The sequence below is a fragment of the Saccopteryx bilineata genome, chromosome 3 (assembly GCF_036850765.1).
Source record: "Saccopteryx bilineata isolate mSacBil1 chromosome 3, mSacBil1_pri_phased_curated, whole genome shotgun sequence".
Taxonomy (NCBI): Eukaryota; Metazoa; Chordata; class Mammalia; order Chiroptera; family Emballonuridae; genus Saccopteryx; species Saccopteryx bilineata.
Genome location: NC_089492.1, coordinates 130,596,803 through 130,610,254, shown reverse-complemented (window position 1 = coordinate 130,610,254; position 13,452 = coordinate 130,596,803). Strand labels below are relative to the sequence as shown.

Genomic DNA, 13,452 nt, shown 5'->3' with positions numbered 1-13,452 from the left:
GTACACTTTTACTTCTTTTTTTTTTTAATTTTATTTTATTTATTCATTTTTTAGAGAGGAGAGAGAGAGAGAGAGAGGGAGAGAGAGGAGAGACAGAGAGAGAGAGAAGGGGGGAGGAGCTGAAGCATCAACTCCCATATGTGCCTTGACCAGGCAAGCCCAGGGTTTTGAACCGGTGACCTCAGCATTCCAGGTCGACGCTTTATCCACTGTGCCACCACAGGTCAGGCCACTTGTACTTCTTTTTGTTGCCTTATTGCATTCAATAGGCTTGATGACAGCTAACACTCTTACAGTGTGTGCTACGCACCAGACATTGTTCTAAGGGCTTCACACACATTTACTAAATGACTCCTCACAGCAGCCCTGGAAAGGGAGATACCATTATGATTTTCATTTTATACATGAGGAAGTGATGGGATTAGATTTCAAATAAAAAAAAACTAGTTTGAGCAAACACAATGTCCATATAACTGAACCCCAAAATTAAAATATTTATTAAGGATCAACTATCCTAAGTACTAGGATACTTCCTACCAGTGGTGGGATTCAAATAGTTTAACAACTGGTTCTCTGCCCTAATGACCATTTTAAGTATAAAAATATATATATACATACCAAAAGGTAGTTTATTATTTCATGCACTTAATACTTAAATAAGAACAATAAAAGAGGCATATAAAACTAGATTGTTATAAGAAAGAGTTTTAAAATATTAACAAAAAGTATTAAATAATACTTGACAAAAAACAATAAAACTGTTACTTAAGATATTTCTATATTGCTTGACTGGCATCCTCACTTGCGATTTTATTCACCTATGGATGGAATAAACATTACCAGGGGCGCTTAGAATATGCTGTTACAAAAGAGTAGAAATGTAAATTTGTAATTTCTACATTGGGCAGCTGCCCAAGCACCCACCTTAGAAAGAACCCTGATTACAAGTGCCATTTTAACAACCGGTTCAGTGAACTCAACAAAAAATTAGGTTATCGGTTCTACCAAACCAGTGCAAACTGGCTGAATATACCACCACTGCTTCCTACCCTGGAGGGGGAGAAACACCTAACCATGCACCACATATGGCAGATGGGACAGACACACACAAACACAGAGAGGGAAGGTGGCCAAGGGCACCCAACTCCTATGGTCAGAGCAAGCCACTCCCAAATGCTGGGAAATAAGAGGCCCTCAAAGTCTTACCATTATAAGTCCAGGAATAGCCCTTGGCCAGAGCCTCGTTCCAGAGCACATCTGTGAGTGTCCGGCAGGACCCAGCACATCCCCCGGATAGAAGCCTGGGGCCAATTCTCCCTTGCTCCACAAGTGGTTCCCTGTCACTCATCCTTCTGCCCTGTACCCCAGTAGTCTCCTCCTCATTGACAGGGCCCCAACGTCTCAACAAATTACATAACTGACCTGATACTGATGTATTCTACAAGCAAAGACCACGGCCTTTTTGTAGAACCTGGCTATCATAACATCTCAAGAATACAACATGCTCATCATCAGCATCAACATGTATTTTGGTCAACAACGGAAACATATATTTTTTAGGGAACACTCCATAAATGCTGGAGAGCTGAAGTCTAAAGTGGACCTGGGGCCAATGCATCAGTGACCCCCCACACACACACACACACACAGCACCTGCCCCAGACAGAAGCCCACGGGAGCAGTCCTCCAGGCCTGGGACTGCTTTCACTCTGGAAGGCAAGAAACGGACCCAACTCCTCAGTGCTCTCACCTACACCACAGCCTCACCCACCCGGATACTAACTACATCCCAACCCCAACCCAGATTCCAGTCTCAGCCCCTTCAAACCCAGCTCGCCCAGAGCTCATTGCCTCTCCTCCAAATCTGTTCTCAGTGACCACCACCACCACCACTGAGGTGGGGAACCGAGTTGTCCTCACCCCACATTCCCTCCTCCTCAGAGGCTCCTGAACCCTCTCACCCTGTGTGCCCCTCAACCACTGACTCTTTCAATCCAGATCCTTGTCAATTCTTGTCTAGCTCAAGACATCTTTCTTACAGGTCCCCCCACCAATCCTTCCTCTCCACCAAGGCCAGAATAGTCTTTCAGAAGCACAAGGTCATTACTTGCTTTAAAACCCTAGAGACCCACTATTACCTATGAGATCAAGTCAAACTCCTAAAGTTGGCTCACTGGGCCGTGCAAGATCTGGCCCCTGCCTGCCTTTCAAGCCACCTGTTGTTCATTCCCACATATTCCCCTCCCTTTTTGCTCCCCCCAGACCAAGAACAGTCCAAATAAGCCCCACCTTCACACAGCCACCAAGCTCAGGCCTCAGCACCACCTCCCACAGGAAGGCCTCCATGATGCCTTTGCCTCAATCTAGGCGACAAAGCACCTGTGCCCACCTCTGCTGACATGCCATGCACCACACGCACATCATCATCAGTTTCCTTCAATGTCTTTTCCACTGGCCTGTGAGCTCCTTTCTGTGTTACCAGACCCCAGAGTGGTGGCTGACACCCAGTAACTATTTGTCAGACATAAAAGTCCTAGGAGCCCGAGTCCACTGAGCCACCTCCCTTGCCCTTCCCTGACACCCAGGAGGAATTACCGACACAGTCGCAGGTGGGGAACTCGGCCTGGGCTCTCTTGGCAGGTGTGTCCAGCAGACTCTTGGTAGGTGTGTCCAGGTACTTAAGAGGTGACTCCAGGAAACCACTGAGGGTGGGTGTGAGTGGATTCTCGGCCTTGGTGGGTGTGGCCTCCTGGCCTCCCTCCTCGGAATGGAAGCAGGTGGTTGACAACACAGTCACAGCTCCTGAAGACTCAATCTTGATTTGCTTTGGGGAACGGGTAGCCAAAGGGCTCTCGGGGGCTGGGAGACATGTTGGCTGATTCTCGGTATCCTGAATGGGCACAGAGGGGGGGCCAGGAAGCCCAAAGCTATCCCCAAATTCAGCTTCAAACTGCCGGATAAGCTCTTCTAGCTTGTCATCAGCAGGGGGAAGAGGACCAGTGGAACCTGGCTGCAGGGTTAACATGGGGCTGGGGGACCTCATTTCCTGAGTAGGGGGCAGCAGGCTGTCCCCAGAGGGACTAGGTGCAAATAGCGCAAGAGAAGGTTCTGGGGGCAGGGGGACAGCAGAGCCCTGTGAGGCAGGGACAGGGGCAGGTGGATGTGCCTGCGCATCCTCAATGGCTGGGGGCCTTAATCCTTCTAGGATGATTTGCCGCAGAGGTGGGAAGAGAGGCTGTGCTTCCCGTGGCCTGGACTTCTTGATCTGAATGGGCTTTCGGACATTGGGCTTGATCCCAGGAGTGGCTTTCTCAGTTCCCAGGGGACCTCCAGTTGGTGTCAGGGGCTTCTTCTTCTTCTCCTTGGGTGGTCTGTCTGGAGGCCGAGGGACAGGTGAGCTTGATGGTGCCCACCAGCCGGGAGCAGGGGGCTCCGTGGGAGAGGGAAAAGAGGCATTGTGGGCCTGGTCCAGGAAGAGACTGCGCTTATGGTGGAGGTGCTGCTGCAGGGCGGCCTGGGCCTTCTGGTGGGTGTTGGGCTCTGAGGATGGTGTGGGAGCCTCCCTCTGGAGCGTGGGGGATGAGGCTGGGGGAGATGAGGGCGCCTCTACCTTGACCTTGGGCTTGGTGGACAGGGCCTCGGGCCGCTTGAATACTGATTGGATATAATCACTTGCACTGCCCAACAGCTGCTCCAGTTCTGCCATGGGGTCAGGGCTTGGGCGAGGCATGGGCCAAGAGCTCTGGGGAGTTGCTGGTGGGGTGTCAGTGCCCCAGGCTTCAGGAAACTCTGTTCTGGGAGTTGCTGGGGGGAAGGCAGGGCTATCCGGAACAAAGGATGGGGGCTCTTCAGGGGGGACCACAGGCCACGAGGGGGCCCGGAGGTAGGACTGGGGAGACCTGAAAGGGGCAGGAGGGGACAAGGCCTCAGGAAGGGGGCAGGAAGACTGGGAGTGAGGAGGCTGCGGGAGGGCAGAGGACAGCTGTGTGAGGGCTTCGATGGCGATGGCGGTCTGCAGGCTGATGTTTTTTTCCTTGGCGATGCTCAGAGCATTCTGGGACAGAGGCAGGCCTTCTGGGGGAGGTACCTGGGGGACCTCAGAGCTGAGGAGTGGTCTGGTGCTTGGTGGGGGGAGGCCAGCCTCACTGGGAGGCAGAGTCCCTGGGAGCCTGGACCGTTCCTCCCCTCCCTCCATGACCACGGACTTGATCTTCCCCTCCAGCCACTCGAGGTAGTCAGGGCATTCTGGGCCATCGCAGTTGCAGTTGGGCGGTTTCATGCCATGCCGAGCGAGGGCCAGGGCCGTCTGCAGCGTGTCAAGGTCTTCGCTGCCAGCAGAGCAGCTCTCGGGCCCTGACTGGGGTCCCCTGCTGCTGTTCCCAGCCTCGCGACTCATCTCACGGTTGAAGGTTTCATAGAGCCGGGTGCTAAGGGCCCCATAAGAGGACACAGCTTCGGCCACAGCCGAAAAGGCCACCAGATCGTGGGCATCTTCCAGGCGAGCAGTGTGAGTTGGGCCTGGGGCAGCGTCCCAGTTGGGCTTCTGGTCTACTCGCCAAGGACCCTCAGCCCCCAGGAGGCTGGGTCCAGCGGGTTCTCTAGCACCATTGACCGGCGCCCCTGAGGCGCTTAGCTGCCTTGAGTCCCCATGGTACACTGGCCCTGAGTCCATCTGACCTGGAACAGGTCCATCAACTGGGCTGAGCTCTGAGCCTGTCTGGAGAGAGAGAGAGAGAGAGAGAGAGAGAGAGAGAGAGAGAGAGAAAGAGGGGAGAAAAAAAAATGGGAAAAAGATGAGCCATAATACTTGAAAAGCTTGTCCCGCTTCACATTACCCAGATGCATACCTAAACCCTGCCTTTCTGGCAAACCCTCTCTGTCTGACAGCACGGAGCTCAGCTCAGCCCACGCCTCCTTCCCCAGCCAGCTGCGCCAGTGCAGTGAAAGGCAGGTCTCTAAGAGCTCTGTGTGGAATTCTGAATGCTACTCAGATGTTTTGGAGCCTCAGGTGGGTCACACTGACGAGGCTCCCCTGAAACTAAGCGTTTATTAAGGACACACAGAAAGGCTTTTAACTTGCAATGACCAAAGTGACACCAGGACCATGTTGATGTTTTATGTTTTATTTATTTTTTGTCTGAGGAGAAAAAAAAGATACCAAGCATGCCTGGTAACAGTGTGCCATAAGTGTAAAACATGAGTGACAACTTTGATTTGATTAACACATTTAGGTAGGACAGGGGTCAACCACAGTTCTTTCTTTTGCCCATTTCTGTCCTCACGGAAGCCCAGGCTGAGCCCTGGGTCTGGAACAGGACTATGTTGCTAGTCCTCAGCCTGAGGGCAACACTGATGATCTAACACAGCCTGTGTTTGCCCCGGTCTTGTCAATCACAGCCCATTACTGCTTGGAAGAAGATCTGGACCCCTCCCCAAGCCCAGGAAGCTGATGCCCACCAAAGCACACAGCAGAAAGAGAGTGCAAGAGGACGGAGTGGGTGGGGCGCCCGGGGGTTTGGTCCAGCAAGTTAAAAGCTAATACAAAGATGCAGAATTGAGTTTGCAAGATTCAACCCCCCAGAAAGGAAGGTTATTCTTTTCAGCCAATTAAAATATATAAAAGGAGTGACAGCTTTAGAAAGTCATCAGCAGCCTGGCCTTTGGTGGCACAGTGGCTAAAGCGTCAACTTGGAATGCAGAGGTCACTGGTTCAAAACCCTGGGCTTGCCCAGTCAAGGCACATATGACAAGCAATCAATGACAAACTAAAATGAAGCAACTATGAATTGATACTCTTCATTTCAAACCCCCCCTTCCCGTAAAAATCAATAAATAAAATCTTAAAACAAAAACAAACAAACAAAAAAACAACTAACTAAAGCCTGACTGGTGGTGGCACAGTGGAAAGAGCGTCAACCTGGGACACTGAGGCCCCAGGTTCGAAACCGGCTTGAGCGCAGAGTTGCTGGCTTCAGTGTGGGATCATCTACACGATCTCGTGGTCACTGGCTTGAGCTCAAAGGTTGCTGGCTCGACTGGAGCCTCCCAGTGAAGGCACGTATGAGAAGCAGTCAATGAACAACTACAAGTGCTACAAGTTGATGCTTCTCATCTCTTTCCCTTCCTGTCTCTCTCTCTCTTTAAAAAAAAATAACTAAAAATAAAACAAAAAAAAAAAGAGAAAAGAAAGTCATTAATGGATGCTACAACTAGCAGGTGAAAGCTTGATAAGGTCCAGGATATATACATGTCTCACAACATGTCCTCAAAAGTTATTTAAGTATAATAGTAACTTCATATTACAGTAGTTAACTTCCACTGGGAGATACCACCTTTACCAAATAATCCAGGTTATCATCATCACAAGTATCAGGACATACAAGCAGCACGTGCTTTTTGACATAACACATGGAGAAGCATACAACACCAGCCACAAAGAACTTCAGCTAAAAACCTATAACCCAAACCTCATCATGAGAAAACATCAGATAAACTCAAACTGAGGGCATGCTAGAAAGCACCTGGATTGTTCTCTTCAAAAATTTCAGACACCCTGACCAATTTTCTCAGTGGTAGAGCGTCGGCCCAGTGTGTAGATGTCCTAGATTCGATTCCGGGTCAGGGCACACAGGAGAAGGGATCATCTGCTTCTTCACTCCTCCCCTCCCTCTCTCTTTTCTCCTCCCCTGCTGCAGCCATGGCTGGATTGGAGCAAGTTGGCCCGGGCACTGAGGCTGGCTCCATGGCCTCTGCCTCAGGTGCTAAAAAAATGGCTCTGCTGCTAAGCAATGGAGCAATGGCCCCAGATGGGCAGAGTGTCACCCCCTAGTGGTCTTGCTGGGTGGATCCCGGTCGGGGTGCATGTGGGAGTCAGTCTCTCTGCCTCCTCTCCTCTCACTAAAGTAAATACATAAATAAAAAATAAAAAAAAAATTTAAAGACAAGAATGACAAACATCTCTCCCAGCTTACATGAGACTACAGAGACAGAACAGCAAAATGCATGCTCATGGGTGAGACCTCAGACTGGGGGAAAACAGTTATGAAGTACATCACTGGGGCAACTGATGAAATTTAAATATGGATATAGATAAGACCACAATGTGTCCAGCTCAGTCTTCTTGACTTGGCTCATCATACCATGGTTATATAAAAGCATGTTTTTGTCCTTAGGGGACACACACACACACACACACACACACACACTCTTTCTCTCTCTCTCTCTCTCTCTCTCTCTCTCTCTAAAGTGTTTAGGAGTAAAGGTTCATAACATCTCCAATTTAATCTCAAGTGGTTCAGAAAACATTATACTCATGTGCCATTTAATGACAGGGATATACATGCTGGGAAATGCATCTGGGCGATTTTGTCATTGTGCAAACATTACAGTGCTTATAGGCTAAACCTAGATGGTATAGCCTACAACAGGGGTCCCCAAACTTTTTACACAGGGGGCCAGTTCACTGTCACTCAGACCATTGGAGGGCCGGACTATAAAAAAAACTATGAACAAATCCCTATGCACACTGCACATATCTTATTTTAAAGTAAAAAAACAAAACGGGAACAAATACAATATTTAAAATAAAGAACAAGTAAATTTAAATCAACAAACTGACCAGTATTTCAATGGGAACTATGCTCCTCTCACTGACCACCAATGAAAGAGGTGCCCCTTCCGGAAGTGCGGTGAGGGCCGGATAAATGGCCTCAGGGGGCCGCATGGCCGTAGTTTGGGGACCCCTGGCCTACAATATAACTAGGCTATATGGTATACCACCATTGCATGTGAGGTCTATTGTTAACAGACATGTCTTCATGCAATGTGTAGCTATATGCATATATAAAAATATATAATATTGAGAAAATGACAAAGCAAGTAAGGCAAAATTTAAAATATTTGGGTATGTGGCAACTTCCCTGGCCTCCATCTGGCCTCCATCTGGCCTCCATCTTTCTTTCTTCCGGGCCAGGGAACCTTGCCAGGCGGGATGCATGCTCTGTACTCAATAAAGCCTTTTGTTATTCCACACTTGGTGGCTCTAGCCCCCTTCCTTCCTTCTCGGCGGGGAAAAATACCTTACATTTTGGTGCCGAAAACCCGGGAGGAGTTGAAGTCCACAAGGACTGCTCCTCTTCCTCATCCCCTCCGAGAAAGAACCAGGAGAAAGAACTAGGATCTCCGACCTTCCACCCACTTCGGCGCACAGTGCGGTAAGTCCCCTGCCTCCAACCTTCCTCTCAGTTCTTTCTGCTGAGACTCCCTGTCCCAAACCGTAGCTACATCAGGGAAGTCTTTTCTGTTCCGAGTGAGTGTGCTTGTGGAGACATCCTGAGCACATCCACTTTACCTTATTCTTCCGTGGCCAGAGCTTGAGTTTTTAGGACGCTAATACTGACCACTCCAAGGACTGAGGGTGGCCGTGGAGGCACAGGAATCTCCCTCCTTAAAACAGAAGAAACTTCTTTTCCGCTGTGGCCAGGTCACAGAACCCACTGAATTAGCCTCCTGAAGGGACTTTCGGTGTTAACACCCTCACCAACTTAACTATCGCCAAAAAAGCTGGGAACTGGCCCTGGCCGGTTGGCTCAGCAGTAGAGCGTCAGCCTGGCGTGCAGGAGTCCCGGGTTCGATTCCCAGCCAGGGCACACAGGAGAGGCACCCATTTGCTTCTCCACCCCTCCCCCTCTCCTTCCTCTCTGTCTCTCTCTTCCCCTCCTGCAGCAAGGCTCCATTGGAGCAGAGATGGCCTGGGCGCTGGGGATGGCTCTGTGGCCTCTGCCTCAGGCGCTAGAATGGCTCTGGACGCAACAGAGCGACGCCCCAGAGGGGCAAAGCATCGCCCCTTGGTGGGCATGCCGGGTGGATCCCGGTCGGGCGCATGCGGGAGTCTGACTACCTCCCCGTTTCCAGCTTTCCTTCTCCACAGACTCCCAACTCTCTTTCCCTCCTGCCTGACCCCCGAGGGCATCTCTCTCTCTCTCTCTCTCTCTCTCTCCCCCTCTCTCGGGACTTTTCTCTGGTCCATCTGCAGACCTCTTTTGTGCTCGGGTCTCTTCCCTCTGAGAGCCCCCTCCCCTTCCTTTGCAAAATCCTGTTTCTTATTCACCACTACCATTCTCTTTCTCCTCCCCTGATAGTCAGCCCCCCCCAAAAAAAAATTTGGGTATGTGCGAGTTCCAGGTACTCTTCTTGCAACTTTTCAAAACATCGAAATAAAAAGTTTATGAAGAAATTAGTCCTGCCTGACAAGGCAGTGATGCAGTGGACAGAGCATCAGACTGGGATGCAGAGGACCCAGGTTCAAAACCCCAAGGTTGCCATCCTGAGTGCGGGCTCATCCGGCTTGAGTGCAGGCTTACCAGCTTGAGCAAAGGTCACTGGCTTGAGCATAGGATCATGGACATGACCCCATGGTCGCTGGCTTGAGCCCAAGGTCACAGGCTTGAGTAAGGGGTTACTGGCTCAGCTGTAGCCCCCCAGTCAAGACACATATGAAAAAGTAATCAATGAACAACTAAGGAGCCTCAACGAAGAACTAGCGCTTCTTATCACTTTCCTTCCTATCTGTCTGTCCATATCTGTCTCTCTCTCTAAAAGAAAGACAGAAAGGGAGGGAGGGAGGGAGGGAGGGAGGGAGGGAGGGAGGAAGGAAGGAAGGAAGGAAGGAAGGAAGGAAGGAAGGAAGGAAGGAAGGAAGGAAGGAAGGAAGGAAGGAAGGAAGGAAGGAAGGAAGGAAGGAATCCTGCAGGTAGAATATAAGTGTATTAAACAGATGGCCAAAATGATATATGTCCCTTGTCAACCATGGCCATCATGGCTCCAAAGTGGTGTTGGAAACTGGTATTTTTGACATTTTTTTTTAGATATTATTTTAAGAGAGAGAGAGAGAGAGAGAGAGAGAGAGAGAGAGAAGGGGGAGGAGCAGGAAACAACAGCTTTCATATGTGCCTCTTTTTTTTTTTTTATAAAGATTTTATTTATTCATGATGGGGGGGGAGAGAGAGAGAGAGAGAGAGAGAAGGGGGGAGGAGCAGAAAGCATCAACTCCTATATGTGCCTTGATCAGGCAAGCCCAGGGTTTTGAACCGGCAACCTCAGAGTTTCCAGGTTGACACTTTATCCACTGCGCCACCACAGGTCAGGCGGAAACTGGGATTTTTGATCAGCCCTAGGGAGGTGAGCCAAAGCCCCGCCTGTGGTCCTCACCTGCTCCTCATCACTGCCCCAGTTGTGGAAAGGACCTCAATGCTTTTCCAATATGCTTTTCTGAGCCTTGCCAATCAGTGCTTATCACCTGGAATGCCTTACTCAGCCTCTGTGAGGTTACTCTGGCTTATCATACAATGTCACCTCCTCCTTGACCTGGTTGGCAGAATTACCTGTGGCTCCTTCCCCTGGGTTCCCATGGCACCTAATATATGTTTCTATTAGTACTAATCACATGCCACCACTATCATTCAAGCAGCTCCGTCCCCCCACCAGTTGGTGGTTCATCAAGACAGTGTCCAAACCTTCCTGTAGTGAAGGGCTTCCCATACCCTCCTGGCCACAGAATATGCCAGCCTTTTCCTGACCCTGGTGGAAGACCAGGAACAAATACCTTTCCTCTAGGAATGTGGCTGATCAACCAGCACTCCCTTCCTTTCTTCTTGGAAACCCAAACTAACATGGCTGCAAAGGCTACAAAATCCGAAGCGGTCAAACCTTATGTGCTCGTGTATAAAAGCCAGAAGGAGCAAGCGTAACCAAGGAGAAATGAGAGAGCAGATTGATTTACAAAAACAGTGCCAGGAAGAATAATGCCACATGAGCTGAGGCTTCCCCAAAATGGTCAAGACAATGAAAAGGACTGAAAAGGTTATTTTTGGTGTGTGAGTAAGAACAAGGAAGGGGTAGGCCTGCTCCTGTGCCTCTCAATTCCCTGGGAAGGAAAATGTTCTTTGGATCAAAAAGAAAAGAAAGGGAAGAGCAGACACAGATATGAGGGAAGTGAAGCCAGGATAGTGGGGGAGACATTAAGAAATTCTAAATTCCAGTTTCCTGGCCAGGGAGCCCACTCATACATTCCTCATGCTTGCTGGTGACCCTGGAGGACAGTTGCCATTAGGGGAAGGTGCCAACAGGTAGGAAAAAGGGAAGTTGTTTCCAATTTTCAGGACACTGAGTGAGAACAGCCCCAGGTAAGATTCCTGAATGGGTAATTAATGGAACTACTAGAGTCAGGTACAACCAAGGCCATCAACCCATTAGCATCCAACTAATCTTACCGCTTTGTGTCACTGTGGTTACTGAACCAGGAGATAAGGAGACATATGGCTGACAAACATTAGTATTTGTTTTTCTTTAAATAAAATCTACAGAGGATTTTAACTTTTACAAAAAAAAAAAAAAAAGAAAGAAAGAAAAGAAAGTGCAAACAGCATTTGTTCTGCAGCAAGCCATCATAGAGGCAGCAGGCACCCGAGTGGCAGGAGTGGTCCCTCCAAGCTCCTTTCCCAGGAGGTACCCTCAGCATCTCAGCATCGGCCGCACTGTGTCTGTGAGCATCTGAGCTTATCAGATTTACTGTGTGCATCCCTTAGCAAGATGTGCCCTTGGTATCAGAAAAGTTTACATGAGCTCATAAAGGTGTTATGTTTAGTGTAAAACTGGACATAATTCTGCATATTTAGTATGATTTGGTAGATTATTTTTGGATCTGGGAATGCTCAAAACATTTCCCATGTAAATTAACAGCAAGTCTGAGCTTTATGCCATTTCAACTTACGACAGGTTTCACTGAAACACTCTACTTTCAGATAGTGGGGGGAACTTGGACAGTGTTGGGTGTTTGTCTTCCCAACATTAAAAAAAAATCACATTTCACTTGAAACCCAGATATTCCTAAAAGTCCACACTTCTGCCTTGGCAACTTTGAGCACTGGCTCCCATGCCAGCCAGCTCACACCCAGCTTCACTGTGCAGCACTGACTTCTTGAAACCAAGGCCAATGGTCAGGGATTATTTATCAACAGCCTGAATTAATTATCACTTTGTTCACTTGTGCTACTTGCCAAGCCCCTTGTAGGCATTTGGGTTTGTGATTCAGGCTCTAGATATTCAAATTTCAAATGGTAGGCCAGGCTCCCTCTGCGGACAGCTACAGAGAATTATCGGCTTGGCGGGCCGCTCACTGCTGCCTGAGTGACCGTGCTCAGAGTATGAGTGGAGTATCAACCGGGGGAAAGCCTTTAGTGGTCTGCCACAGGTCTCTGTCCTCAGCACTGTCCTGTTCGACACAGTTATCAATAATGATAGCAAAGGCACATTTACCAAATAGGCAGATGCTGAAAATGGGAGGGATAAACCTCTGATAAATGACAAGACCAAGTCTAAAAGGTCACCAAGCTAGGGAGAAAAAGAAATCTAACAAGGTAAAGAGAGTCCTAGATATAGGCTCCAAACCACATCTGTGCAAATGAAAGATGAAAGCAGCACATAGTGATGACTATGCAGATGAAGGCGACTCTGACTCGTGCACATAAAGAAGTTTTAGGATTCAGGAGGGACAGAAGACTCTGATGGTTCGCCAAATATGATGTGACCTGATAGCTTTAAAGGGTCTTAGAACCCAGGGTTTTTTTTTCCCATTTTTACTACAATCCACAGTAAGAAATACTTTTATACCATGATCTACTATATACTTACTGTATATATATGACAATTTTACAAAACAGCATGTCCCCTTACTAGATTAACACATCCCTCCCTGTTTCTTGCATGCTGCATTTCGTAGTCCACTAACCGGTCTCAACCCAGAGTCGGACACACAGACCTCACAGACCAGGACCTGCAGCACAGGAGCGGCAGGCCTGCTCTGCCCAGACAGTCCCTACCTGCAACATGGCCTCTCTGAGGGGCTGTACCCTCTGAGGGGCACAGAGAACAGCAAGGGGCACAGAGAACAGCAAGCAGGACAGTTCAAAACCACAGAAGGAACAAGTGACTTTGGTTCCACAGAAGACAACAACTCAAGGTCTTTAAACATCTGAAGGTCTGTCATTTGGAGAAAGAATTAAGATTCATTTTGAGTGGCCCTAAAAGGTGGAATTAGAAAATGGGTAAAGCACCTGACCAGGTGGTGGCGCAGTGGATAGAGCATCGGACTGGGATGCGGAAGGACCCAGGTTCGAGACCCCGAGGTCATCACCTTGAGTGCGGGCTCATCTGGCATGAGCAAAGAGCTCACCAGCTTGGACCCAAGGTCGCTGGCTCCAGCAGGGGGTTACTTGGTCTGCTGAAGGCCCACGGTCAAGGCACATGTGAGAAAGCAATCAATGAACAACTAAGAAGTCGCAACGCGCAAAGAGAAACTGATGATTGATGCTTCTCATCTCTCTCCATTCCTGTCTGTCTGTCCCTGTCTATCTCTGCCTCTGTAAAAAAAAAAAAAAAAAGAGTTCTCTCCCT

At 48.9% G+C, this 13,452-nt stretch overlaps 1 protein-coding gene across 5 annotated transcripts in view; it reads right to left on the bottom strand.

The window, feature by feature from the left end:
* Positions 1–13,452, bottom strand: part of TET3 (tet methylcytosine dioxygenase 3) — a 121,576-nt gene that overhangs the window by 54,311 nt on the left and 53,813 nt on the right. For 3 of the 5 annotated variants that reach the window (XM_066267410.1, XM_066267411.1, XM_066267412.1), the window contains one exon: positions 2,596–4,717. In XM_066267410.1, coding sequence (XP_066123507.1) covers positions 2,596–4,717 — 2,122 coding nt within the window. The remainder of the gene's footprint in view (positions 1–2,595; positions 4,718–13,452) is intronic. The other 2 variants (XM_066267414.1, XM_066267413.1) reach the window with 1 other exon arrangement.